Source organism: Haemorhous mexicanus, chromosome 3 (genome assembly GCF_027477595.1).
Source record: "Haemorhous mexicanus isolate bHaeMex1 chromosome 3, bHaeMex1.pri, whole genome shotgun sequence".
Classification (NCBI taxonomy): domain Eukaryota; kingdom Metazoa; phylum Chordata; class Aves; order Passeriformes; family Fringillidae; genus Haemorhous; species Haemorhous mexicanus.
In genome coordinates, this window is record NC_082343.1 from 4,601,515 (window position 1) to 4,629,430 (window position 27,916).

General features: G+C 45.7%; 1 protein-coding gene across 3 annotated transcripts in view; it reads right to left on the minus strand.

The window, feature by feature from the left end:
• The window catches only part of SPTBN1 (spectrin beta, non-erythrocytic 1), a 116,154-nt gene that overhangs the window by 14,877 nt on the left and 73,361 nt on the right, over positions 1-27,916 (minus strand). For all 3 annotated transcript variants that reach the window (XM_059840571.1, XM_059840572.1, XM_059840573.1), the window contains 23 exons: positions 27,701-27,874; positions 26,997-27,088; positions 26,550-26,630; positions 25,723-25,838; positions 24,766-24,878; positions 23,985-24,172; positions 22,599-22,716; positions 21,165-21,323; positions 20,256-20,558; positions 19,322-19,475; positions 17,736-18,606; positions 17,463-17,597; positions 16,126-16,882; positions 15,706-15,908; positions 10,863-10,953; positions 6,988-7,134; positions 5,381-5,644; positions 4,859-5,083; positions 4,625-4,714; positions 4,096-4,374; positions 2,872-3,002; positions 1,369-1,573; positions 887-1,261 (listed from right to left, as the gene is read on the minus strand). In XM_059840571.1, coding sequence (XP_059696554.1) covers positions 887-1,261; positions 1,369-1,573; positions 2,872-3,002; positions 4,096-4,374; positions 4,625-4,714; positions 4,859-5,083; positions 5,381-5,644; positions 6,988-7,134; positions 10,863-10,953; positions 15,706-15,908; positions 16,126-16,882; positions 17,463-17,597; positions 17,736-18,606; positions 19,322-19,475; positions 20,256-20,558; positions 21,165-21,323; positions 22,599-22,716; positions 23,985-24,172; positions 24,766-24,878; positions 25,723-25,838; positions 26,550-26,630; positions 26,997-27,088; positions 27,701-27,874 — 5,271 coding nt within the window. The remainder of the gene's footprint in view (positions 1-886; positions 1,262-1,368; positions 1,574-2,871; positions 3,003-4,095; positions 4,375-4,624; positions 4,715-4,858; positions 5,084-5,380; positions 5,645-6,987; positions 7,135-10,862; positions 10,954-15,705; positions 15,909-16,125; positions 16,883-17,462; positions 17,598-17,735; positions 18,607-19,321; positions 19,476-20,255; positions 20,559-21,164; positions 21,324-22,598; positions 22,717-23,984; positions 24,173-24,765; positions 24,879-25,722; positions 25,839-26,549; positions 26,631-26,996; positions 27,089-27,700; positions 27,875-27,916) is intronic.

The following is a 27,916-nucleotide window of genomic DNA, read 5'->3' on the forward strand; positions in this document are numbered from 1 at the left end:
TCAAATGCTTGCTCTATCTCCTTGTAGTCTAAATTGCAACATAACAGAGAATTGGCTGGCAGCTGGGCCATAAAAGCTCTTTCCTGACCTACTGGGATAAATACAGTCAGTTGTAATTCCTCCATTCCTTAAGCAACTTGTTCCCCAAATTCTCCTTGTTCCCCAAATTCTCCTTCTCTCCAGCTGAATGTTGTATTTTGATTTAGAATCCCCCCTGTGCTGTATGAGCAGCTGCCACCTTCTACTTGGCACACCTTAGCTTCAAAAAATTCAGAATTAGATCAAGTTTGGATGCTTTTCAAAATCTTCGCCTGAACTGTGGATTTTAAATCTTTTGCTCTCAGGATGCACCAAGAAAGGCCATATTTAATTCAGAATGCCCAGGTTGATAACCAAGACAGAAAGCCTCTATGTAGGTCTTTGCCTCTCAGAAAGGAAAAACAAGCAGTGCCTGGCACAAAGGTTTTGACTGGGGCTTTTTGGTGTTTTTTAAAACAAAAAAAACTAAATTGACCAATGAAAATAAAACCAAACCTCAAAAAGCCAACCAGGCTTATACATTCCTTCATATTTTGTACTTTAAATCAATACAGAAGCTCTCTTTCTCATTTCTTCTTCAACCAAGGACAGGAAACGGAATAACATCCAACAACTGCCAACATGTTCAGAAGCCCGTGTACTTACAGATTGCTACTTTAGATTTCAACTGAATGCAATGACAGAGCAGCAGGCAGACAGATAAGGAAAGGATGCAGGTGAGGTTATTCCCACAGCACTACACGTGGGAGCAGCTGGCAGCACTCTGTCTCCCCGCCACGAAGGGGCCAAGGGCAGCAGCAAACTCTGCAGCTCAGGTTCCCACACCCACAGTTCACCTGCCACACACCTGGGTGCCCAGGGCCTGGATGTCGTGCTCAAACGTCGTGTGCATTCTCTGTAGTGTTTCCACTGTGTTTTGGTCTCTACCAAGCTCCTCGGGCAGTTTCTTGTGTTTGTCTTGGATACGTCCTAAGATCTCCTTGGCATCGTGGTAAAATTTGTGCAGTTCATAAGAGGCTGCGAGGATTTGTGTTCTCGTGTCGATGAGCTCCAGGAGATCCGCCCAGGCCTCATTGAGTCCGTCCTTCCACTCGGCGATGGTGGCAGCGTCCGAGTGGCCGGAGTTGATGAGTTCATCGGCCATGTGGTTGACGGTGTCCACCCGCTCCTGCCCGATGTTCCCGGTGTCCCGGGCGAACTCCCGGAACCGCTCCTGCAGCATCTGCAAGGCACAGAAAGAGCCTCATGCAGCACTGTGGTTACACAGAGAGCTGAGCGAGCCAAGCCACCCCCTGTGAGCAGCACCAGAGAGGCCCTCCAAGGACTCACCGTGACGTGTTCGTAGTCCTGGCCCAGCTCGTGGGACCCTGCCACCACCTCCCTCTCGGCAATCCACTGCTCCAGGTCATCCACCTCGCGGTTGAGCTGGAACAGCCGGTGCCTCTCGTCCAGCTTGCCCCTCCTCTCCTCTGCCAGGTCCTTCAGGCCTGCGTAGAGCTTGTCCACCTTGGACTGGCGCATGCTGATGCGCTCGCTGGAAAAGCAAGCAGCACTGAGTCTGCACGGCCTTTGCAAGCAAAGCCCAGTGGGGAAAACTGCAAGGAATAGAAGTCCCTGGGGTATTTAATCCACAGAATGCCCATCTGCTGCAGGCAGGAATTTGACTCGGATGTGTTGGACCAATCCTCTGCTAACAGAGATGATGGCAATAGCTGGGAAGCTTGTCTGTCCTGCACTATAAACCCCTGGCTTTAGAGAGGGGAGCTGGAATCCAGCTCTCCATTTGTCTGGACACAGAGCACACCAGAGACTTCTCCCAAAGCTACAGGCAGGATCTGAGCTGCTGAGGCAGAGAGCAGTTCCTTCTCAGTTAAACTCTGCTTCAGAGTTCAGCAGCACTCATGGGTTTCTTACCCCTTAAAGCTCAGCATTTGCATAAGGGATGAATATTTCTACTTGCTGTATCTTTTGCCTCTATTTTGTCTGAGCCACTCAGTGCTGTCAAAGCGCCTTCCATCTGCCTTGTAAAGTTGATGATGTTATTCCAGTACTCAGACAGCTCAGCCAGGAAATCTGCTCTCATCAGAAGCGATCATGACCACAAGAGAGTGCTTTAGAGTTAAATAATAACCTTCCACCGGAGGCAGAGTGTGTCTGGCCTAGGCCAGTGCCACCTTCCAGCCTGTGCAGGCTGAGCAGTTAAATACATCAGCCTCAGAGTGGAATCAGCTTTGGAGCTGAAGCCAGTGGAGAATTCTATCTGCTGAGCTGCAGCTCTTACAGCAAAATTGTTCTTAAGCTTCCTGAGTTCTCCCTCAGGGAAAGCAATTTATGAAAAGTGAGATAAATTTACCAAAAGTAAGATGCTAATGTGCCCATGTTTAAAGCATCTGATTCCAGGCTCTGATTCTGCTGGAGTCTCAAAGAGAAAAGGCAGATCTCGGGGAGCACTGCAGAAGGATTAATGACAGTGACCTTCTCTGCTGGACATTAAAGTTGGTTGGAAGAGCAGATATGGACCTTGGCTTGAGGACTGCTCTGCTCCATGAGGTTCAGCAGTGTGCCAAGACCTGACACTGCAGCCTGCACAGGGGACAGGTATTCCAGGTGTCCAGAACCACCAGAAATCAGCAGCTGCACATACTGACCCCGTCTCTGGCCAAATCAGGGTGGTCCAACTGACACCTTGAATTGAGTGAAGCTAAACTCCTCTTCCTCTGCATGAGCTTCTGAGCTACTTACTCTCTGCAGTGGTCTTTGTGTGTCGGAACCACCCAAAGGGACTGATTTGCTAAAAGAACTCATGATCCAATTAAAAATGGCAATTAATACCTTTCTGGGTGATTATCTGCCACCAAAGTTCTGCTGGTCTTTGAAAGCTGGTGCACAGTTTCAGCATAATCTTCTACAGCTTGTTCCAAAATCTGGTGTTTCTTCAGCATGGACACTGCACTCTGTTCATCCTGTAAAGGTGACAGATAATGACAGGAAGAATTATAAGGACCTGCTCCCAAGTACAGCCTGAAGTCCTTCTGCCAATGGTATAGTACAGAAACATTGTCACAGCAAACAGTACCCCCAGAAAGCAAAATAATGAGTGAAAGAGAAGATGTACCAATCCCTCTGGGGTGCAGAACAAAATTACATCAGCTGGGCACTGAGTGTGTTGAGTTTCCTCTTCTATGAAGCTTTTTATGTGTTTCCACAGCACTGGTGTAGGGCCCAGAAATGTGGAACACATTAAGACACACCACTAGTCAGGCATCTCAACAACAGCATGGGGCAAAGAAAAGAAATCCTACACAGTCCATGCCAATGGGTTCTCCATCAAAGTGTCTGGAGAAATTCCAATTGAAACTTTTTATGCACTGTTATAGCTAAGAAAACCAGCCTCCTGCTCTCAGTGTTAACTGATATTGTCAATAAATTTTTTCAATACAATATTTTGCATCGTGAGCTATTTGCAATAGATAAAAAGAAAACAAGCCATTGTCAATGGGAGACTGAACACCTGTGGAATGCGTTCTCCTGATATAAAGCTGAGCTTTATTTTACCAGGGCAGGAAACATGGTGCATTTATGTGTATAACAAGCTCCAGCACTAACACCTCCTTGGAAAACAGGAGCTTACATTCTCTTTGGTATGGTGTGAAGCTGGGAGTCAAAGCTGATGGTCACTGGGAGTCAAGGTGGTGACAGTGGTAGCAGCTGACTGACCACCAGGCCCCATTCCACATTCAGGTGTGTTGTGCTACCACTCAAAACTATCAGAAAACTGGACCTAACTGGACTACCCTGGCAATCCTGGCCTTGCAGTGAAGGCAGGCACAGAGTTGCCCTCTACAGTGTGAGGATTCTTCCCTGGTTCCATACAGCACAGCCTATTCTGAACACTATCAAAGATGTCAGAACAGGTAGAAGCCACGATCACTTGGCTACACCAGGAAGTTACATTTGTTTATGTCACCATTCCATAGAGCCACACCAAATTATGTCACCTGCCTCCCTCCAGCAAAGCAATTAAGGCCAAAGTAGTGTCACTGTGGTGCTGCTCACCTTGGCTTTCTCTTCTGACATCATGTAGAGCTCCTGCTCACTCATCCAGGCCTCAGCCTCGGCTGCATCGAAGTAATACTGCTGAGCCCTGTGAGACTCCTCCAGGCGCTTGTGGCGCTTCTCTGTCTCCTCGATGAGGAGGTTCCACAGCTGCTTCAAGTCTGCAAGTCTCTGCTGGATGACTTCAGCATTGGGGCTGCTCTCTGTGATGATGTTCTGACTCCTCTCAAAAATGTCATCGATACGAGGCTGGTGACCCTGGATTTCTTTCTGAAGGGTCTACATGGGAGAAAATTGACTGATGAGATAATGCACAAATGAAAAGAAAATACAAGCCAGGGGTCTTAACTCCAGAGGGGCAGCAAAACACACACCATCAGCTCATTGGTGCTGTGGCATGACCCTGGGGCTGTGCCACCCCCTGTGGTCATGCCACAGCACCAATTGTTTTACCCCAAACATTTCCTTCCCAAATTAGTCAGCACTAAGGAGAAATAGCAGGTATGGAGCTCTAACAGCACCTACTTACCTGATTTTTCTTTATTAGTAGCTGCACAGTCTGGAGGTTGTGTCCATGATCAGTAGATGTAGCTATGGGCATCCTCTCTCCGACCCACAACTGAAAGAGAGAGTTCACATGATTTCAAGCAACCCCAGATACACTTGGGACAGCAGAGAGAGGCTGGAACACACAAGCTGCAAAAAGCAGCAGTATTCCAACATTTTCCTACTGGCTGGGGAATGGGATTTCTTTGATACTCACAATTTCATCTTCCACATCCCTGTTGAACTGGTGGATCTCTTTAGAGGCCAGCAGGTTGGCCTTTCTCTCATTCAAAGGCTCCAGCAGCTCCAAGAACTTCTTTTCTACAGTAAGGCGTTTGCCATCGACTTCATCTGTGCTCTTGCCCTCTTGGCTCAAAGCCCTTGCCTGGCTTTGCAGCTCCTCTATCTCCTTCTTACGGACATCCATTTGATTCTCCAGCATCTAAACAGAAACATGGCAAAAAGGTCCTGAAAACCAGGATAAAAGCTGTTCATACAATTAGGGCATATCAACAGCTTCCTCAGAAGGGAGAACAGATGCTGGTCAGTAAGGATTTACCATGTTAATAACCATTGTCTGATTTGTTGCTGGATGAATTTCTTGTTCTTCTTAAAGATACATGAAAGAATAGGAAGAAAGAAAAGCAGTTCTTTCTTTTCTAAACTGAAACCCTGCCCTACCCGTTCCTTTTAGTGCAGGTATCTGCTTCCTGCCTGCTGCACCCCATGCTCTGTTTACCTGCTGCTTCTTCAACAGGATGTTGACACTGGTGAGATCTTTTCCGTAGTCATCCGACTGGATTTGGCTCTCCAAACCATTCAGCCACTTATCCAGGTCTGCACAGCTCTGGGTAAAAAGCTCTGCCTTGTTTGCATCGAAGAGACGCTGAGCCTTGGTCTGGGTGGTGGATTCAAGCTCGTCCCACATTTGGTGGAGACCTGTCAGCTTCTCTTTCACCACGGCCTCAGTCTCTGGTTTCTCTGCAATGAGCTGCATTCCCTCCTGCAAAGCAAAGAGCAACCCAATGGTACCTCCTTGGGAGCACTCACGGCCCGTTAGGGCAATTATCCTGATTAATAAGCACTCAGGATTTCTCATCTGCTGGCAGCATCAACCACTCATTTTCTATCTCCAATTATCCAGTGACTCCTTCCAGAACATCAGCTCCCAGGTCTCTCTGCTGCCTGGAAGAGGGATTTTTAGCAATGGGAAGGTCAAGCAATGCCTCCTTTCTCTTCTCCGGTGCACATGTTCCCCAAAGGGAGCTCCTGGGGCCATGGCTCAGGCAGGATGGAGCAGGGAGCCAGAGCTGCACACACAGCATTTCCTGAGGCCCCAGCTCCTTTGGGCCACATCACCAGAGAGCCATGAACACACAGCATAATGCTGGGAGAGTTTGGGAAATATTGTCTCCATTCTAATTACCCCTATCTATCTATTCAGCTGGGCGCAGATGGGAATGCTGACCCCAACCCAGAACATTCCATATGAATGTTAATCCAGGGACTGTCACAACTCTGTACACAACCCTGGTGCCTTGCTGCAATCTGATTTTTCAGAGGCAAAGGAGAAGGATGTATTAGCATCACTAAAAAGGAACTTCCAGTACCAAGAGCAGCCTTCTAATTACACCATTAAAGGGTATTGCTATTTGTAGATCAGAGAAAAGCCTCTAATGGGATATGGAGTGCCAAAGTGGGAGAGGAAATGAGCAATTAAGCTAACTTACACTGAACAGAAACCCACTGTCAGAGCTAAAGAGGAGACTCCTCAGTGCTCCAGAGCTGCACAGGAGAAATGGGGAGGGGGGAAGTACAGCTCATCACAGCATATTAAGGCTTCAAATAACTTGATACAGAGCTGTGAATCTTAATTAATCACAAAACTGGGTGTTCTTTACCTCATGCCCTAATTTTGCATGGGGAAAGGCAGCTTGGCTATAGTTCTGAATGAATGAAAGCCAGCTTAGCAGCACAGAAGAATAAACTCAGTTATTCTCTATATTCTGTTATTTCCCAGGAAATGCTTCTACTTCATTGGCTCAAATCCCAACACTTGCCCCACTTACCCTTTGGGTATGAAATTTAGGCTCTGCCTTCCTTCTGGCAGATAGGAAGGACTAGACAAAACTGAACTGGCACCTTAGCCAATGTCTGAGTGAATGTCTTGGATAAAAGACTTTTAACATCAATGAAGAATAAAATGGGTTGGATGGAGACACAATGCACCAGAAATCTCAGCTGTGGGATGATTTAAGGACCAGTTCTGCAGAGGAACAGATCCCATCTCTGTGCACAACCACCCTGGACTAAGAAAAGGGCATTTTTTGGATGTTCTTTACCTACCTTTTCAATCTTCTCCAGCCACTCTTTGTTGGATGCAAGCTCTGCCATAAATGCCTGATGCTTCAGCCACTTGCTGTGCAGGTTCCTCGCCTCATCATAGGACATATCCTGGGCTGTGAGCATCTTCTCATTGATCCAGAGGGAGAGCTGGAAAAGAAAATACATGGGGGTGTGAGGAAACATTCCTGTGTGAAATAATGCAAAATGCCTCCAGATCAAGGATAAAGAGATGCCTCTACAGAAGAGTTGTGTGAGATTCAGAGACTGCTCTAACTCAGGGATTTACTCCGGGTTCAGCCAAGGATCTGCCTCTTTAACAGTTCAACTCTAGCATCCATCTTCAATACATAAATAACCCTTGATTCAAGCAGAAAGGAATCACCTCTATGATAAGCAGAATCAAACACACGTGTCCCACCCAGTTCAACTGCAAGAGAAACAGGGACATGTGTACTGCTTATTGGTCAGATGGTTTTGTGGAGGCTCTTACAGATGGTTTTGTACCATTAATTCACAGCACATTTGTACCTTTTGCCCTCAGTCTTTTCTCTGTATAGGTTTACATAAGTAATTTGTTTATTTATCCAATCTCCAGTAGTGTTTTGGTACTGGAGACTTTCCTTTCCCCATTATATAAAATCCAAGACTGTTTTCTGTCTGATTTTCAGCAAGTACAAAGGCACTGGGGACAATTTCCATATCACCACTAGAGAAAACCAACACTTTAAGAGACAGTTGATTTGCCAAGTGCAAATGGAATGTGAAAATGATCCTAGCAGCCAACATTGCATTTCCTCCCAGGGTGAGTCTGACTGCCTCATCTATCCCTGAGGTATGGATAAAAACCACATTCACAGGAAGGTTTACAGAATTTGAAAAGGTCCATTTTCTGCATATTTAGAGCGGAAAATGTCAAAACAAATCTCAGCTTGGTTTCTAGAACAGCACTTGGGTGAGCAAGCAACCCAAAAAGGAGAGGAACAGAGGCCTCTGCTGTGTGCTCAGGACACAGGGCTACAAATTCCATTTCTCACTCATGAGCCTCTTTTCAACTGCCCCTTAAAATTTCAATGGTCCCTGTAAATGCACTTCTCCTCAGAAAGGGAAAACTTATCAGAGCAATCAGAGAAACTCCTCATTGGATCTTCCCATTAAGTCTAAACAGAAAATTGCTCATGTTAGTGAAGAGCTCTGTAGGTACAAGGTTGCATTAGAACAGTCAAAGTCTACATGGAGATTAAGATATAACCCAGAATTAGTGGTTTTACTCTTGCCTTTCTGGGGAGGGGACAGCTGCTCTGCTCTGCAAATTGCACTGCTTGGCTTTCACTGTTTGCTTTTACTCAGCCACAGCATTAAGGCTTCTGGGGATTTAAAAGTGCTTCCCAAGGAGAGGCTGGATCATTCCTGTTACCAGCTGGGGGAAGGCAAAACAGGGACAGCATGTGGTTCACAGCCAGGGCCTGCAGGGATAAACCCCTCAGAACACAGAAATGAAGATAAAGTATTTAAGGGCTCATTGCTAAAATCTGGGTTTTGCAACCATTATAGGCACTAAAAGCTAGTACCTTGAGTGTGAAAGTAGATTTTTAAAATATAATTCAGTTCCCTAAATTGCCTCACAAGCACAGTTGGAGTATTTATTTCTCCAAAAGTTGTTAAGGCCAGGAGAGGATGAAGTTTCCTCCATCCTTTGCACCTGTACACAAGACTTTGTTCCTGCTCTTGGCTGCCACTCTGCAGAGCCAAGCCTGCAGGAAGGAAGGGAAATGCAGAGACAAATCCTTGTGATCCTGGGGCAGCAGCAAGGCAGGGGGAAAGGCTCTGAGTGCCACTGCACTTCCAGACTGTGCCAGGAGCCAAGCTGCCAGCCCGTCCTGCAGGGAGGCTCACATGGCAAATCCTGCCAGCACACTCTGGGACAGAAACTTCAGAGTGCAGAGTCCTGCCAAGAGCTTTCAGCATGTCCCTGGAGAAATGAGCCCAGACAGTGCTGGGCCTTCCAAGCACTCGGGGGGAAGGTCAGCTGTAAACTCCTCCCTCGAAGGTGAGCTGAGAAAGAGCAGGAAGACAAAGAAAACTAAATGGCAACATTTATCACATCTCCTCCAGTCAGGATTGTCACTGTTTCATTCACCTGGCAAATTTATGTTACACATTCATAATGATGAGTGCAAGAAACAGTCAGAAAAACAGTGCTCCAGGACTAACCTGTGACAGTGTTTCTGACTCCTCACCACAACAAAATCTGCTGTTTTCCCTCACCTGTGACCCCAGAGGAGGGTTTATCACTGCTGGGCTGCTGTGAGGAGCATTGTCCCACTGCTCTGGAGTGCCCCTGACCCTCATCCCCAGCTCTGCAGGAAGGAGAGAGGGGCAGGAGGCCACGCCTCAGTGAGGGGTGACAGTGACAGTGTGGCTGCCCTGGGAAGGGAAGGGCTGCAGAAAACACTCTGCCTCTCCTCAGGTTACACACAGATGGGAAGCTGTCCCTAAGGCAGCAGCAGGCAGGAAGGCCAAGGGATCATTGCTGGGTGAAATGGGGATTGGCTCAAAGCTGCTCCTTAACAATTCCCAGCTTCACAGGCAGTGCTAAGGAAAAAGCCAACGGGGAGGGGTTGCCTTGGCTCCCTTCCACCCCACAGGACAGTGCTGCTTCACCACAAACCCTCCAGCCCAAAGGAGGTGTCAGCAGGCCCCACACTGATGTCAATTTTAAGTTTTCTCAGGAAACAGCCCTTCAATTATCACCAAAGTTAATGTCCTCTCAAAGAGAATTGGAGAAATCCCTGACATTTGGGTAATTGTAAGTTTGTATTTGAACTGTGCAGTCGAGACATCCATGTTTTAGTGGCTGCAGAGAAACAAGGGAGAGGAAAGGCATTCAGGCAGCCAACACTACAGCTTTTATGCTTTCCTTTTTCTTCCAGTGATATGGGGGAATAACCAGATCCTAAGGAACACACCCACACTGACACTGAGGCCAGGAGAGCCCTGAGAGCCAGAGGATCTTTGTACCAGAGCTGTCACAGAGGAAGGAAGGAAGAAGCTGCTGCTAATAACAGCAGATTTTTTGCTAATCTGTCATGTTTTAACTATCAAGGAAGAAGCAATTGAAGAGTAGCTCATGGACAGCTTATGCAATGCTGGGAAACAGATTGAATCCAGGCAACCAAGCAGCAAATATCACTTCCCCAGTCTCTGATCAAAACCTCACAGGCAAAGCTCTTTTTTATCTGCCAGTACTCCATGAAATAACCTGAAAATTACTTGATTAATTCCTTGTGCTAGGAACAAGAGTATTCTAAACTTTAAAATGTTGTCTTCAGTGTAAACAATCCATGTAAGTGATTAGAAAATCTGGAAAGAATTTCTTTTTTCAAATGTTATAATACTTAACAATTTTAAACACATGTAAACTATCAGGTAAATCACACATAAATGACACAGCTTAATCTTGCTCCTTTTTTATTCTTAACCTCCTATTCTTCTGACTAATGTTTGCTAGAAATCACTTGAAATCCCCTACATCAGGCCACATACATCTGTACAGCTGCAGACAAAACTCTTAGTAAGTACACTGCTAATCCCACTACATTCCACATGGTTATAATTTCTATCACAACAGAAAATCTTCACTGCTTTTGACAGTTTTCTATGTCTTTAGCTTAGATGACCAAAAAAAAGTCTGGTTCATGAGACATGAAAAAACAAACATTCTTTTTTGCAGTGGTATGGTCAGGGATTTTTTTATGTTTACTCCACACTAAATACTACTGGATGACTGAGCATTCCAGCCCTCATAAAATATGGAGTAAGAATGCTCCTCTGCAGGATGCAGCTTTCAGCAATAAAAGTGAAAGGGCATGATTTACCTCTTGGCAATCCTGAAGAAACTTTTGGAGATCCCTGTTATCTTTCAGTCTCATCAAAAGTTCACTGGCTGCTTCACGGTTCTTCCTATGTCTGGTCAGAAAAAAAAAAACAGAGAAAGGAAATGAAATAGACATTTCATGAGAACTGTCACTGTTGGTTTCTGCAGCCTCTTTGGACTACAGGTGCTGGTAAGTTTGTGGTGTGTGTCCTTTGCTGCCTTTCAAAGGACATTTTGGAGTGTGTTATTTAATGGGCTCTCTGAAGTTCCACACCTCCTTGTTTTTGTGACCCGTTAAATACACACAGAACAATCTGAAGCCAGCAGGGTTTCACAATGTGCTATGGACAGAATTTGGCCCACTCGTTTCAAGCTCACAGGAGAGTTCAGGCTGTTGGCCAAAACCCACAAGCAAACTGCAAACTGCAACAGTAAGATGACGTTGTGTGGCCCTTGCAGGGTGCACCTGCTGGAATGCTCTTTGTAAAACACCTTCAGCACCTCCTTGTCCTGCACAAAGCTCAGCTGGGCCACAGAACCTTCCCAAGGCTGTGTTTAACCACGTGCAGCACCCCTGTGTGGTTCTGCACACAGAAGCTTTATGGAAGCACTTGGAACATATTTTTCAGAGTGTTTAAGAGCAGGCAGTAGAGAAGGAAAGGTTAATCCAGAAGGCCTAATTTGATTCACCCCGTTTGCCCCTTGAAGGATGAGTCACGCTGGCAGTCCCAAAGGTTGTGGTGGGTCCTTCAAATGGAATGGGGCTGATTCCCAAGGTACCTCTGGGCATGTTTTTAAAAATGCTTAATTTGGAGTAGTTATCCCTGTCCTTCCATCCTTTCATTATTTATGAGGCAATTTACAAGGAAGAGACACAGTAAAGAAGACAATTTTTATTTACTGCTCATTGTGCTAGGCTATTGCACTGTGCAGGGGTTTAAAGTGAAATATTGCTGCCATTTGTAATAAGATAAACATGGACTGAGAGTTGGAAATTATTTTAAAGGGTGGCAATTTATAAGATGAGCTCAGCACATGCTGGCAAAAGCTAAATAAATCCATGTTAGTGGAGATCTCCAGAGACTCAGGATACTCCAGAAGACCATAAATCACATGTTGATGACAACTGGATTATGACACCACTTTTCCTGATCTGCAGTAAGTTACCACAGCAAGCTCTCTGGCACCAATTTAGTGACTGCAGAAACACAAGGAATACTTGGAGACACATTTTCTATAAAAGCAAAAGGTCTGTAGGCAGAGGCATGGGAGAAAACCCTTCAGAGGACTACAGTTTGCTTCTCTTTGGCTTTAACAGCTGCCTTCAATCAACCAGGCAAGCAGCATCTCTATAGGTGCAGTCAAGAAAATGATTTATGGATTGCATGGCAAGGAAGACACGTGGAACCATCAAAGCAACAGCCTGGAGTCCAAGCCCAGGTGAGGCTGAAGTTTTGACAGAGGAACACAAAGGAAAAGACACAAACTGTGCCTTAGGAAAAAACCTCTCTAATGAGGCAAACATCCCTGGGTTTGATTCCACTCTTTCTTGGCTGGCTTTTATATGCCTGGGCAAACACACTGCATTACTCAGGTTGTTAAAATGAAGCAAAGAACTGCTTGGGTGATTTTATCAGGCTGATTTCAGAGATTTAAGGCTAGATTACATTAGAGACTCATGTATTCTGGAGAGGACACCAGTTAGGAAGTTTAAAGGAGAACTTTCATGGCATTTGAATAGATTTAAGATAAGTACAGAAGGTCTTACGTTGAAAAAAATCCAAATTTTAAAAAATTAATAAAAATATCTCCCATGGAGTGTTAGGAATACTGACTAGAAGGACTTTGCAGGAAACCATGCAGGGATATCAAACAGATGATGCCATAGCATAACAAATATGATCTTTGGTGCTTAGAGTATGTAACTACAATGCTGTTTTGATCAAAATGACCTGGAGTGAGACTGGACAATGAGTTTTCTCTGAAGAACAGGGCTGAACCATAACAAAGTAGAAGCATTTTGAGGATGGGCACTGCTGGAACAGACAGGAATTCCTGTGTTTTCATCATTGACTTTTTAATGGGAATAAAGGATTTTAAGAAGTTATTTAGTCTGTTCTCCTGCTCCAAACTAGCTGTACTAAATATCAATAACTCCTTGTTCAGATATCCCTAAATTCTTTTAAAGAATACACACTTAAGGTTGTCAATGACTGCTTCTTACTAATTTGCTAGAACAGTTTGTGGAAGAATAGTTTGCTCTGCAGACTCCAGTTATTTAGAATGGCTTTGAATTCTGCATCACACATAGGACTCACAGTGTAAGTGCAAGATCTGTTCCACACAAGGAGGTGTCTGACACAAATTAATCCAGAATTTGCCCGGTGTCCCCAGGTTGACTCCCAGAGGCCCCTGAGAATGCTGACAGTGCTGAAAACTGACAAAACCACTTGTGGTTTAACTGTAAGCCTGTGGGTTTCAAAGCCTGTGCAGAAATAATAAATCTTACACATGGTGTGAATGCAGCTGACTGCTGGGAATCCTGAGATATGTGAAAGGCAGTTTTAGCTTCTTTCATTGCTCCAGCAAACAAGGCACTCTCCCTTCTGAACGGGCAAGAACAAAACTTACTTCTGTTCTCTGTTGAGCAGAAAGTTGCACAAATACAAAAGTTGATGTAAAACAGGCTCAGATCACAACTTGTGCCAGATCTGCCACTGTCCTTAGACTAAATCTCCCTTGCAGAATCAGAGGCCATGAGCAGGCACATGGAGAGGGGGAGTTCCCCAACACTCTTCCAAGAGAAAATGGAGGAGAAAATGCTTCAGAGCAGCAGAAGTCACCCAAGCAGGGAAAGCTGCACAGGGATACCAGCTTCTTTCCCAGCTGGAAAAGCTAGTTGGTGGCAGCTTGAAGCAAACCCATCTTCTCCTTCCCTTACCTTCACTCTATGTCCTTATTCATTCTTGCTTGTAAACTGCACTAAAAGGTTGTGCTGAAGTGTTTCAATCCTATTGCACTTTCCTCCTCCTTGTGCCATCCCTATTGAGATGGGAACCATCCCAGGGCAGCGCCAGCGAGGTCTCCTCAGGAACAACTCAAAAGCACCATTGCAAAACCCACTCTGAACAATACCAGAAACTACAAAGAGCTCCCTATGGGAAGTACGGAGCCACTGCACATATTTGTGCTTGTTTGTTTTGGTCCTTTGTTAGACATCCAGGTGGAGCTCAGCTGGGAGAGCCACTTTTTGTGCAAGCAAAGAGGCTTCCTTTGCTACCCCTCCCAGTGCAGGCAGCCCCAGGGCTTTGTTCTGGAGGCTTATCAGCCCCCCAGAGCCGGGGAGCAGTCACACGGATTTCCTGGATAGCAGCTCCGGATGGTTTTTGCAGCGCTCGGCATAAATAGCTCTGGAATTGAGGAAATGCTCAGTTCCAGCAGGAGCTCCAGCACACGTCCCCCAGGCAGGACAGCAGGGACAACGGGGCACAGAGGAGCAGCTGCACTGGGGTGACAGCCACCAGAGCCTCTGCAGAGCACACAGGACATGGACTGAAGCTGTCTCCCACTCCAGCCATTTCAGACAGGGCTGCAAGATGCAGCTGGCCATTTACCATGATATCCTTGGATGCTTTCTTTTCATTCCAAAAGCTGCAGAGAGAAACACCTGACCAGAAGGCTGGGATCAAGCTCTCCTGCTTTCCTAAGTGGATGGGAAAACACAGAGTAGAGGGCCCTGAGACAGGGTAAATAAGGAAAATCACTGTCCTAGTTGTCCCCTTAATTATTTTCATATAATCTCTTCCTGGCCTTTGCACATTCTGTCTGGGATCTAGAGCCAAGCTGGTGAGAGAGAGAGAATGGATACATGGGGTACCCTGGGGGTTCAGCTGTCAGAGGCCCTCAGCAAACTCTGGGAACAGAAGAGCTGCCTTTCCTGAAGCCATGATGCATGGCTAAAGTGGGTGCACACACAGTGGGACATCTCTGCCCAAACAAGAAAGGTACAACATTTTCAGAACTACTTCAGTTCAGTTTCTCCTTAGAGATGGAGGCACCAGGAGAACCTGAGCTTACCAGCTGTGGGGGGATGGAAGTCTGATGGGAAGGTCATCAGTGACATTTCACAGCTCACTGCTGTGTTCTAGCATTCACAGTGCCTTGAAAGACTCCACTGTTATCCAAACCAAAAGCAGAAAGAACAACAGCCATCAAAATGGAACATTTGGGTTTCAAAGAAAAAGAAACTTTTAATGTTCTATAGCATCTGTGTCACAGCCAGAGAGAGAAAGCAAAGGACTTGTTCTGGGATGAAAGACACACTTGTACCAGCGCTTCCTAATCTGATCTCAGAGGGGCCAGACAAGCTGGAAGAGGTGATCAAAGTCGAGTGGGTGGGGTGCACGTAATGCCAATTACACTCTTGAAGAGCCACATTCCTTCTCCAGAGGAAGGACAGGAATAAGTTATTGTAATTACACCAGCTCGGGGGCAGCAGAGGAAACTGAGACTTGTGGAACCAGACACAGCCAACTGCTACAGCTCCCACCTGAGCATCAAGTCTGCTCATACTCCAAGAATTACAAGGCAACGCTCAAACAACCAAATTCTGGGTAGGGAGCTCATTACCTACCAAGCCTCTAGAAAGTGGGAAAGGTTTTGTTAACTAAGATTAGCCTGGTGCATTCTTGAAACATGACAGTTCCTATTTTTCCACGAGACAAAGAAAACAGTCTGGAACACACATCTTAATGGGAATACCTTTGAATCCTGGTAAAAGGGCATCTCTCACAGAACAGAATTAAAGGAGGAACAGCTACATTGTACCATCGTTCTGCCCTTACCTGTCATCAATTGAGTCCACTTTCTCCTGGATTTTATCAGAGTTAATGTTCCCATCACTAACGAGCCTCCTGCCCGTCTCCACAACTGCATTGATCTTTTCTTCATTGGCATCCATGGTGGTCATGAAATCCTCCTGCTTTTTAATAGCAGCTTCTGCTCCTTCCAAGGTGGTTGGCATCTCTGTGTGTGCCAGAACATACTCCTAGGATTAAAGAAATCAGAGAGAAAATTGTTACACTCAGGTTATGCTGCTGCTCCAACAACAGACACCTCCCAAGAATAGTTTGAAGTAAAATACAGTGAGAAAAGGGCAATTTGTCTGCTTGTGGCTCTCCCGTCAATAGACTTGGTCTGTTAATTGCTTGCAGTATACAGTGCCAACCTGTAGAAATGAAGTCAGGTATATCTTGACCACTTGCCTGGTTATTAAGGAAAGCTTCTGCTTGCTTGGTATCTCTGAGAAACAGCTGGTAGGCATGAGACTGGGAAAGGAGATTTTGCCTGTTCTCCCACATTTTGTGAAGCTCATTCCATCCGGTGTCCAAAGCCTGCAGGCGCTGGCGTAGGAACATGTACTGAGCGTCAGTTTGCCCTTGTGTCACCATCTCACCCATGTCCCTCATCTTCTGATAATCTTCCTCGTAGTTGTTGATTTCATTCTTGATATTCTCGTGCTGAGTGAGCAGCTTCTCAGCCTCTGTCAGGGTGTTGGGCATATCTTCGGAGGCAATTGCAGTCTGTGTTCTGGAGAGCCAGGACTGGAAGTCATCCAGATCTCTCAGGAACTGCTGCAGCTTGCTGGCCTCTCCCAGGGACTCTTCCCGGTTCTTCAGGGTGGTCTTCATTTCTTCCCACACGTCATTGATCTCTGCAAGCCGTGAAAGGATGGCTTGTGCCTGGTCAGGATGCTCTGATTCCAGCTTCTCTGCCTCCTTCTGCAGGTCACTGAGCTTGGCTTCGATGGCCACCAGGTCCCGTTCCATGCCTGTCAGCTTCCTCTGCAAGGCCATCACTCCAGCCAGGTCATTACCCAGATCTTGTGTGGACTCAATCACTTTGGTCTTTTCCCTGATCCAGGATTTGGTTTCATTACATTCAAGATGGTAGTTCTGGATACTCAGAGCAGAGAGCAGAGCATCCTTCTTCCTATCTACAAGTTCTCTGAACTGGCTCCACCTGAAATGTGTGAGGAGAGGAGAGCAGAGTAATTGAGATTTGTGGGAAAAGGATGTGGCAGCATTGCTGAGTGAGCAGCTGCTCTGAGCAGCTTGGTGAACCCAGCTACTCAGGGTTTCCTCAGTCCTTCCCACACCATCAGTATTTCTAGCAAAGCAATCATTAACCCAGATATGGTGTGTATTAGAATGTGACAAGTACCAGCACACTGAGTATAATTTTTCCTCAAGTGAAAAATCGGCAGTTACACCAACTTTTCACACTCCATTGGTTCATTCTGAAGCTAAAAAAGGCGGGAGTTTACACAAAACTATATTGATTTCTTTTTTATCATAGTAATTATTACAGTCAAGCTCTCAAATCAAGGTGCTGACACACTCAGTGCCTGTTTAAGTCAAGAGCAAAATTCCACCTGATAATCAAGCATCTGAAAGGCACAACTCTTTCCTTTTGAAGCCTTAAAGACACTTCAGGTAATAGCATCAGAATATCTTAAAAAAGCCCACTTAAGAAAACCAAATGACCCCACCATACTTGTTCCAGCTAGTGTGATGTTCCTGAGCACGAGGCTGTCACTTACCTTGTGTTGAGTTTATCTTGCTGTGCTTTGATCTTCTCCCCGGGGTGGCCACTGTGCATCAGCTGCCTGGCAATCTGGTTCACCACGGCCACACGGGATGCCTGGTTGTTCATTTCTGGCTCCAAGCTTTCAAACCTGGAGTGGGGGAAAACAAACAAACACAAGATCCCCCAGGCATTAGAGAATCTGAGCCACAGGCAAGCTGAGAAAGGTAGCTGGGGTAAAACACTTCCACCCAGTATTCCCCAAACTTCCTGGTAAAGGCATTCTCACCTGTGCTGGATCACTTCCAGGTCCTCCAGTTTCTCTGGAATCTGCATATTATTCAGCCACTTCTCCTTTTCGTCGATCCAAAGCTCACAAGCATCTGCCTCGCTGAACATCTTATAGAGAGCAAGGGTATCCTGCAGGGCCTGTTTACGCAGCCGGGTCAGCTCGGCAACCTCTTTGTACCTCTCCTCGATTCCGGACAACCTGCCTTGCACATCCGGAGACTCCGCGTGCTCCTGTGGCAGGGCCTTGGCCTGCTCGTGAAGAGAGTCGATGGTCGGCCGGTAGCTCGCAATCTCTTCAGCCACATCTTTGTGCTTCTTGACCAAGGACTGAGTGGAATATTCATCATGGCCAACATCATTGCTGGAGACAATCTTGAGGATGTCCAACATCCACGCATCAATATCGTCAGCATCAGCCTGGAACTGGTGAAGGAGAGAGGCTTCCTCCAGCCGCTTCTTCCTAATGGCAGATAACTGCTCCAGGTTAGCCCACTGCTCTCGGATATCCTTAATTCTTTCTCTGATCTTCTCAGACCCAAAATGCTCTTCCGCGATCATGTCTTCACCTTCTTTTATCGCCTGCTGAAAGTGGCCGCTGCGGCCGCTCATCTCATCCTCAAACGCCTTGTGTTTACTCAAGAGTCGGACGACACTGGTTAGGTCCTTCCCGTAGTCATCAGATGACAGGATCTGCTCCTTCTCCCTGATCCAGCCCTCCTCTTCAGCCATTTCCCAGAAGAATTTCCAGAGGCGCCGGGACTCCTCGAGGCGCGCGCGGCGCTCGGCCGCGAGCTGGCAGAGCTCCTGGTAGCAGAACTCCATGTGAGCCACGCGGTCCCGGATCACCTGCGGGTCACAGGGCTTGTAACCTGCTCGGACAGAGAACGTGTGTTACGTTACCCACCTGGGCTCGCTCACTCCCATCCCCACAGCTGGGGGCGAGCTGTGAATTCCTCTGAATTCACAGAGCTCTGAATTCCTACGTGTGCCAGCTACAAGGTTTACATTACAGAACCCATAGTTAGTCTAAGGAAAGTGAGTGGGAAGTGTTCAAGCTTCACCACACAATAACACAGATCAGAAAATACTATTCTTTCCAAAAGACCAAAAAACCCCAAAAGGAAGGATATTCATGACTGTTTCCAGTGAGACAAAATTCACTGAATTCAGATTTATACACAACTGCACAAAATGGATATAATTTACTCTGTTAACAGCGCTGGGTTCTAGGGAATTGCTTCTTTTTAGGATAAACTGGGACACCATCAGAGTGGGTTCAACAATCTGAAAATGTTTGCATTAGGAACACAGCATGGGGAACTGTGGTGACCTCTACAAAGTCACAGCAGCTGCTGGTGAGGAGTGTGACATCCCATACAAGGCACAATGCCACACTCAATTCTTGAGCAGGCTCCTGGACAAATGAATCATTGAAATGCTGACTAGAGAAGGAACAAATGGAGCTGGATTCTCTCATTCTGGTGGGCAATTTAGCTAACCTCTCTGGCAGAACTAATGAGTGCCACAGATAACCTCATAGGTAATCAAAACAAAGACAAAAGGGGCATGTTGGGTGCTGGTTACCTTCTCCATCGGTGGCAAACTTCTGAGCAGAGGCATTGACCCCTCTCACTCTCTCAGCCTGAATAGCAATGTCAGCTTCCACCAGAGCGTGTTTCTGCAGCAGGTCCTCAACTCCCAACAAATGTTTGCCATAGTCTTGGGACAGTAAAAGCACCTGAAGAAAATGAGAAAGACAAGTAAAACAGGCTGAAGGCCATAAGCTGTTTGCTTCTTTGGGACTCCAGGCACCGTTATCTGTTGGTACGTTAGGTCAGAGGAACTCCAAGTCCGTAAGGACAGAAATTTCAAATGTAGAGACACGGCTGATACAAATTTGAGCCAGCAATTTTGAAATCACTGGCAACCACAAAGAACTTGACTGGTCTTTAATGAACTTGCAGTCTAGGATGCTGAGAGGCTGAGTTAGCTCAGCAGGGACAAGGAGCAACACTCAGCCAAGGTGCTGTGAGCTCCCACTGAGCTGTTTCTTTCCCCCAACAGCTTCCAAGTTCTGCTGGCTGATGGACAAGTCGTGGTCCTTTCCCTTCCCAGATCCCAGGAGAACAGACAGGAAGAAATTCAAGCTTTTTAAAGCAGAGAGGTGAAGAGGTGACTTGCTCCCCATGTAAATCATGATGGAGAGAGATTATTTAATTCCCTTTTACCAAATCTGTCATCTTTACCCAAGCACTGTGACCAAAACTTCTGGGCTCTATGAGACAAACATGAAACTGGAAAGTAGCTTTTTATAGGAGTGAATTTGTTCTTTTTCCTTAACGCAGTTTTAATCTTTATTGTTAACAAATCATAAGGAATTTGTTCACTGCTCTTGAATGTGGATCTTCTGGGTCTGTCTATTAACCAGAGGGGCAAAATGAATCTTAAAACTTGACAGAAAGGGACACGTACACCTCTGAGCAATATTTGGTCTGCATTCCAAAGGACTTCCACCCACCTTCATCTCGTCCATCCAGTCCATAATGTACAGCATTTCCTGGAAAATCTTCTGCAGCCCAAGGTTCATCTCCAGGCGCTGTCTCCGTGCCCGGAGCAGCTCCAGGAGATACTCCCAGAGGCGGATAACATTGTCCTTCCTTGCAGTGATGCGTTTGATGTCGTGGTAGTTTTCAGTCTCGAGCTCCTTCGCCACCGCCACCACGGCCTGAACCCGCTCCTCGTACGCCGCGATGTCCGTCTCGATGGCCTCGTGCTTCTTCGTGGCAGCCTCCACTGCTGGGAGGTCAAAGCCAAAATTGTCCTGCAAAGACAGAGGCACTTCTTCAGGAATGGCTGCTGAGGACAAAAGTCTCACTGCTCAACCTCTGCTGTCAGCTCTGACTTGGCAAAACACGCTTGTTAGCAAATCCAGGACCTCAAAATGCTCCCAAGAGTCTTCTTTAAATAAAATAAGAGATGCCTCTGATAATAAAGAACCACTGATAAAATCAGAGATATTATTCACTGCCTTTGGGGGAAGAATCACATGGCCATCAGGATTAGTCCGGGGCTGATCTAATATCATCATCTCTAATATTAAACAATAAAATTAACTCCTAGGCTAATTTCACTGAACTCACCAAAATATTCAGATAAAGAAAATATTGACTGTGGGCAGTTATTTCCTCATCAAATTCTCCTGACCACAGTCTGGTAGGTTCAAGAAAGGGAATCCCAAACATATAAAAGAGAGGATGTACAGTACATACACATATAGAGTAACTAAATACAATAAATAAATATACACATACATTAAGGTAGTAAAATATGAGGCACAGGGAAGAAAATGTTCTCCTTGCAAGAACTGCATCCTGTAATTACTCATGGGAACCATTTTAGTCACCCAGACAATTTCTGAGAGCAGGACCTGAGAAACGAGACGTTGATTTTCACTCAGCCAAGTTTCTCTCATAGCTGCCTTGCGATCGAATCTCCGTGCAAGTTGTTCCAGTTTCTCTTGTCTGATGAGCTCATTTCGCAGTGCCAGTTCTCTTTCATGTTCAGCTTTTTCCAGTCTTTCCCAGGCCTGAAGATGTGGAGGAAAAACACATGGCTTCTAAACAACACATTCTTACAAGATTATGATAAATCCCATCTCCTTTGCATGAAATCAGGGCTGAAGTCACTACAGGCAACTTTCACCAAACTGGTTCAATTATTTATAACCCCATAAATCCAGTTTGCACTGGCTGGCCCTACACCTTGTTTGCTAATATAAACACATGATTTAAAATCTGTTCTCAATTAATCAGTCATTTTCTGAGCAAGTTGTTTATCCCAGATTCATTTTTACTTGTCCTTTCTTACCCCTCTTCCCAACAAAGCCTAAGGAAACCACCTGGCTTGAGTGTGTAAGAAAGTGTTTATTTAAAAATATAAAATATCCTGAGTGCTACTCCCAAACATGCAGATTCTATCTTCCTCCTTTAGGAAATGGGAATTAGAGATTCATGGCCTCTCACCTCCAAAATCAACATACAACTGTTGTTCTTTATTACACTTTGGAAAAGAAAACTGCAGAATCTGGTTACTTCTGGTGCTTTTAAGTCCTTTATTCCCCCCAAGCCAGAAGTTATTCATATGCATGATGATAACATTACAAAAATCAGCAGTCTTAAAAGCATGTTGGAAATCAGCTAATGACCTCTCTGATCTTACAGACAACAAAAAACCCTCAATTAAACACAAACTAAATCTAAATCCAAACAGATGTGAAACTGCCTGAAACACGACTGTTTTGGGCATTCCTCCTGCAACCAGGAGAGCTGAGCAGTTTGCTGCTCCCTGGGATGAGGTCACAGACACCCACAACAGCTGGTCTGGGACTGCCAAGCATGATCAAACACAAAGGAGAAAGCTGCCAGGCTAAAGCTGTTTGTTATCCTTGAGAGAGCCTGTCAACTCAGCTGTGCTCAGCCCTGCCCTGCCAGCTGCAGCAGCAGAGAACAGGCTGCAGGACCCCAGAGGGATCCACGATGCCCAGGCAGGGCACTGGGAGGTGAAGGGGAGGGCACAGCACCTACTGTTGCTGCCTTCTGTCACTTCTGTCCAACAGCCAGGACCACGAGGGGCAAGGCAGAGCTGGCAGCCCCAGGAGCAGAAGCTCCTACAGATGCTGAGGACACCCCAGGCCTGGCTCAGGGTAGTAAATCCAAGCTACAGGAAAAGGTCACCCCGCCTCACCCATCCCTTACAGCCCCCACATCAAGGCTGGAGATCACAAATGTTTTTGAGAAGAACAAATGCTGTTGAGAGAACACAGCAATATCCTGAGTCACAGGGGAGGAACTGCTCCGTTTACCTTGTTAATGTCAGAGATGAGTTTGCCCTCCCTTGGCATGTACACTTTCTGATTGTTGGCTCTCATTTTGCTTTGGATGGTAAAAAGCAGCACTTCCAGGTTTCCTTTTTCCGTAAATCTAAACAAAATTTTGCACAAGAACTGAGTTACAATCAAACTTTCATTACTGCTAAGGTATAATCATAGAACCATGGATTGACAGAATGGTTTGGGTTGGAAAGGACCTTAAAGCCCATCCAGTTACACCCCCTGCCAGGGCAGGGACACCTTCCACTATCAAAGCCCTGTCCCACCCAGTCTGAATCACTTCCAGGGATGGGGCAGCCACAGCTTCTCCGGGCAGCCTGTGCCAGGCCCTCACCACACTTACAGGGAAGCACTTCTATAAAACATTGAATATAGTCAACTACAATAAACTATAATGAAGCACTTGTTTAAAATGTTGACATGGTGAATGGTGCACTCACATAAACACCTCCATCTTGTGTGGAAGTTGGGAGCAATGGAAATAGCCCACACTTCCCCTGGAGCCAGTTGGGGCAGACAGCAAAAGCAGCTTCACAGAAGTCAGCTGTCTGAGTGTTTGGATTTAAACCCCTCAGGGGACAGGAAAAGGCTTTTTTTTTATTTTAGTACGTGCACTGCCCTAGCTCACTCAGCACAAGAAATGGAAGTTTTATTTAAAGCCCTCTGCAGTCAGTAAACTCTTCCCACTGTTTTCCCTGTGTTGTACGCCTGGGAAATAAACAAACTCCATGGGCATTAGGGAATAGTCTGCAATTTTAGAACAAGTCTGGATCCTTGTAATGTTTCTGGTCATGATTATTATTCATTAGAACTCGAATTAGGCAAAAAAAAATAAACAGATTTGATATCACAATCCTAAAAGAGGCTTTCCAGAAATAAGTTGCCCCGTTTTGCTTGTATCAGTTTGAGCAAGTAGAGCTGTTTGACAAAGCCAGACACGTTTCCTCTTCATGTTGGATAAGCAGTAGGGATCTTTTAATAGCAGCATTTTGGTATTATCCACTGCTATTAAAAGCACGAGTGGTGACATTACTGTACTACCACAGTATGCTATTACCACTCATATGATAAGACAGGCATCCCAGGGCAGGGACTGCTTCCAGGACTCCCAGATCCTGTGGGAGACACGCTTTTCTCTTTGCTGTTGTTATTATCTGCACACTGAACAGCACAAAGCAAACGGGCCCCAAGTAACATCGACGAGTACCGATCAGGAATATGAGAGCTGGGCTTGCTCAGGAAAATAAATTCTTAATCCACAACTAAAATTACTTGGATGTGTTTGTTTTTTAAAAAAATCAATGAGTGACTAAGCCAACAAGACCAGTGACTGTTGTGTTAAGTTGAGATTAAACTCACTTGGGTGGTTTCTCCACTGTGCGGTAAGTGTTGAACGCCTGCAGCTGCTGCTGCACCCCAACCAGGGAGTTGGCGAATTTGCGATTGTTGAGGATGATAATGGTTTGCTCAATCCACTCCAGCAGGTCAGAAGCCAGGGACTCGTATTTTTCTATCATTTTCTCTGTTTCAATGGCATTGTCAAGCACCTGCAGCAGCAGCACAACACACATGAGTCACAGGGGCAGTGCTCTTCAGTCATTTAAATCCAACAAGCCACATAAAAGAAAGTGCTGGGAGACTTGAGTTGTGAATCAGAATACTCACTGCCGGGATCCCTGAGAAATGAGAGCTTGGCATTTTCAGCACTAAATTCCCAAGATCCCACAGCAATGGGGGGGCAGAGCTGAGGCTCACACAAGGATTCATGTTCAGTCTGCCAGCTCTAAGGACTGGGGCAATGTCGCCAAAGGACAGAGAATGACTGCACATGTTTTAAATTAGGGACTTTTCCAGAGGAGACAGAGGGCCCAGAGGGTGAGGAGCAGTTAATGAGAAAGGAAAAGTAGCAATGATGCAAAATGAACAAGCAAAAATAAAACACCAGCCAAGTGTTTTCTAATGTGAGGCAGCTGGGAATTAACTACTCCTCATAGTCACATGGGAATATTTAACATTCAAAATATGTTCAAAAGCAAAATTACCAGAGAGTGGACTCTTTAAAACTCAACACCCAAGAGGAAAAAGAAAATCAGAAATATTTTGCCTGCTTTGTAACAATTTATATTTTAAACTGTCAGACCTTGCCAATACGTTTTCCTTCGACAGCCAAAGCTTTCATCTTGGAGAAGTAGTGGTAATATGTCACCACATAGGTGATGATTGACTTTTCATCAGGGTGATCAACACTGATATCTGCAAACCAAACAAGAGTTATCTCAGCGTGCTGAGGCTGCAGGGGTTACACCAACAGAGCTCAGAGTGCACCAAGGATACATTTGGGAGTCAGAGATGGCTTCAGTGGCAGCTCAGCCCCTAAGGTTGGTGCCCTAATAAAAAGTGAATTGAGCAGCTTTGCACTGGTTCTGGCACTAGTGTGGACTGGGGCTAAAGCTTGGGGCCTTTGGGCTTTACAGCCTAGTTCCAGACTTTGCCACAGCTTGTGCACAGCCAAATAACTCCTTTGGTGTCTGTATGAGTTGACAGAACTACTGTTAATTGAAAACTTCAGTGCTGGGTCAGCATTTGGAGAGAGGAATTCAAACTTATGTCTGTCCAGGTGAATCTGTGAGATACAAGTGGAAAACAAAATATTTCTCAGTAATTCTGAGGCACTAGAACATAAGCAAGAAGAAACTTGCCCAAACATATCACTCCTGCCCTGTGACACAAAAGGCTCTTGCCCCAGCACTGGGAGCACACACACTCCCACAGAAGCACAGGCTGAAGCTTCTCTGCTCCTCTGCTTCTCTTCCTTCTCAGAAGGAAGCCTCTGACTGGAATGACTTCATGGACACATGGACAACAAACTTGTCAGATAGCAGTAAATAAACACAGGATTAAGGGCTCTTGTGCTACTGCTGCTCAGTTTGCTGCTGGAGAAATCTCACATTCTCTCCCTCCCTCAACGCTGCTATCACCAGGTGAGTCAGCAGCATCCAGCTGCTCTTGGACACAAAAACCTGTCACAGAAATGTGCTCTGACATGGAGGGGTGGGAGCAAAGAGCCCTTAAGTGCTCAAACTGCTGGAATTCTTACCCTCAGGGTCCAGGAGCTTGGTAAGACCAAGGTGCTGCTCTGCAAGGTTAAAAGCATTCTGCAGATTGTAGTGTGCATTTGATTTCTTCAGCTTGTCAAAATCAATCAGATCAGGCCTAGACAGGATGGAAAATTCTTTAGATTTCCCAAAGCACAGTGCAGCCACCCTCAAATGAACTAAAATCTCCAACCCTTAGAAAACCCAGCCAAGGTTTCACGTGCCCTGTGCATTTCCAAGCAGTCTTAAAGGAATGAAGCAATGCCCAGCACATGGCATGGCAGGACCTGGCCATGGGAGAGAGCAGGGGAGAGCTTAACAGCAGGGAAGGTGACCCTGGAGAAGAGAACAACAAAGCTATGGTCATGAGTCTCTCCTCATGCCCATGGAAGTGTGCAATCCATCTGGATCAACTCCACCTGAGCTTGCCATGAGCAGCATCCCCAGCCATGGCAGCCTGGCACCACATCTTGCCACCCTTGGGCAGGGATTTCCTTTCCCTCCAGGCTGCTCTGGGTGTGCTTCCCCACTCCTGCCCCTGAATTCCAGACCTGGACATGGTTACTCACTGAGGTACAAGACCAAACCAAACCCAAATAATCACAGGTGTAATTTATGCCCTTGAAACCAAACACAGCCTGTTTTGACTTGTGGTGTGAGAAGCTGCTGCCCAGTCAAGCTCACAATGACCACAAGAGCTGTAAAGCTCAAAACAAGGCAAGTTGCTCTAAAACTCTCAGCAACTCCTCAACTTCCTGTTCTTCAGAGATTTGTAAAATCAAGCTGCAAGGTAGCTGCAAAACCAGGGCAGACACTGAGCCACACGTACCTGTGCTTATGGATCAGTGCATTGAACGCCATCCCATCCCTCCAGCTTGTGGTAAAGTTGTGGATATTGACGTTGGGGTACCTGCAGAATGAAAACAAGGAGAGTGCAATCAGTACAGCACCCCCAGCGCAGCTCTGCACACTCTGGCACCAACAGCCAGAGCAGGGAGACATTAAGTTTGCCTTGAAATTGCCATTATTTGTTCAGAATAGGGAGAAAAAGAGTCAGCATATATATATTCATGGATTATCAGATTGGTGTGTTTATCACCCAGAATTAACATCAAAAATTCAGACTTTTCTGACTTGTAAACATCAACTCATTTGTCTTGAATTCCCTCTCTCTGAATCCACTTTAGAAGATATATGTTTGCCCATTTAAAATTATTTCAACAAAAACTCAAAATGCTGTAAGAGCTTTAGAGATAATGACTTATTCCACACTCACCCAGCTGTTTTCATCTGGCACCACAAAAGCAGAGCATCTTTAGCAGATTTCTTCTCTTTGTTGTCCTCAGTTTCAACGCTGATATCTTGGATCTAAAAGTAATATAGAAGATTTCAATATTTCTCTGAGAAAACACATTGCCTTTTTGGAAAAGGTGAAAGGAATGCTGGGAAACACCAAAATTAATGCTACTAAATGTTTATTACTATGCTATTTATTAAGAGTTACATATTTATTATACAAATGTATTTTTCTTTCTGCAAAAGGACTTTCCAGCCTTTTTAAACTAAGGGCAAAGGCCAATCTGGAACTTGCTGGAAAACAAGAAATCTCAAGCCTGAGCTGGGACACTAGAATAATTCCTGTGGGCACCCTTAATCCATGTCAGTGCCAAGCCAGCCAGGGTATGGATAACCAGTGTGGAGATGGAGAGCAGCTCAGGGCAGCATTTCCTCCTGGATCTCATGTGGAGACTGGAGCTTCACATTTATTAGTGATTTAAAAGGAAAGCCATATAAATTTCCTCACAGGAAACTCCCACCACAGGTCAGCAGCACTACAGAGAACGATTTATTCTGACAGGTTCCCAAGCACTTCTCCCTCCCATCAGATGGGAGCCCTCTGCTCCTGAAATGCACAGTGAAGCACGTGACAAACAGGCATGGAAAGCTCACCCATGTATCTGTGTGTGCACACAACCCTACCTGGAATCTCAGGATAATGGTCCAAATAAGGCCAAGTGTCAGCCTGTGATTCCCATCCACAATATCATGAGATCCCATGTTTTCCAGGTGCACTCGTTGCTCCTTCAGGAACTGGAGGGCTTTATCCACATTCTCCAGGCAATGGATGCGCATCCTTCCTTTAGTTGGTTTAGGCTAGAAGGTAAAAGGAAGAATAAACACAATTATCACTGTAGA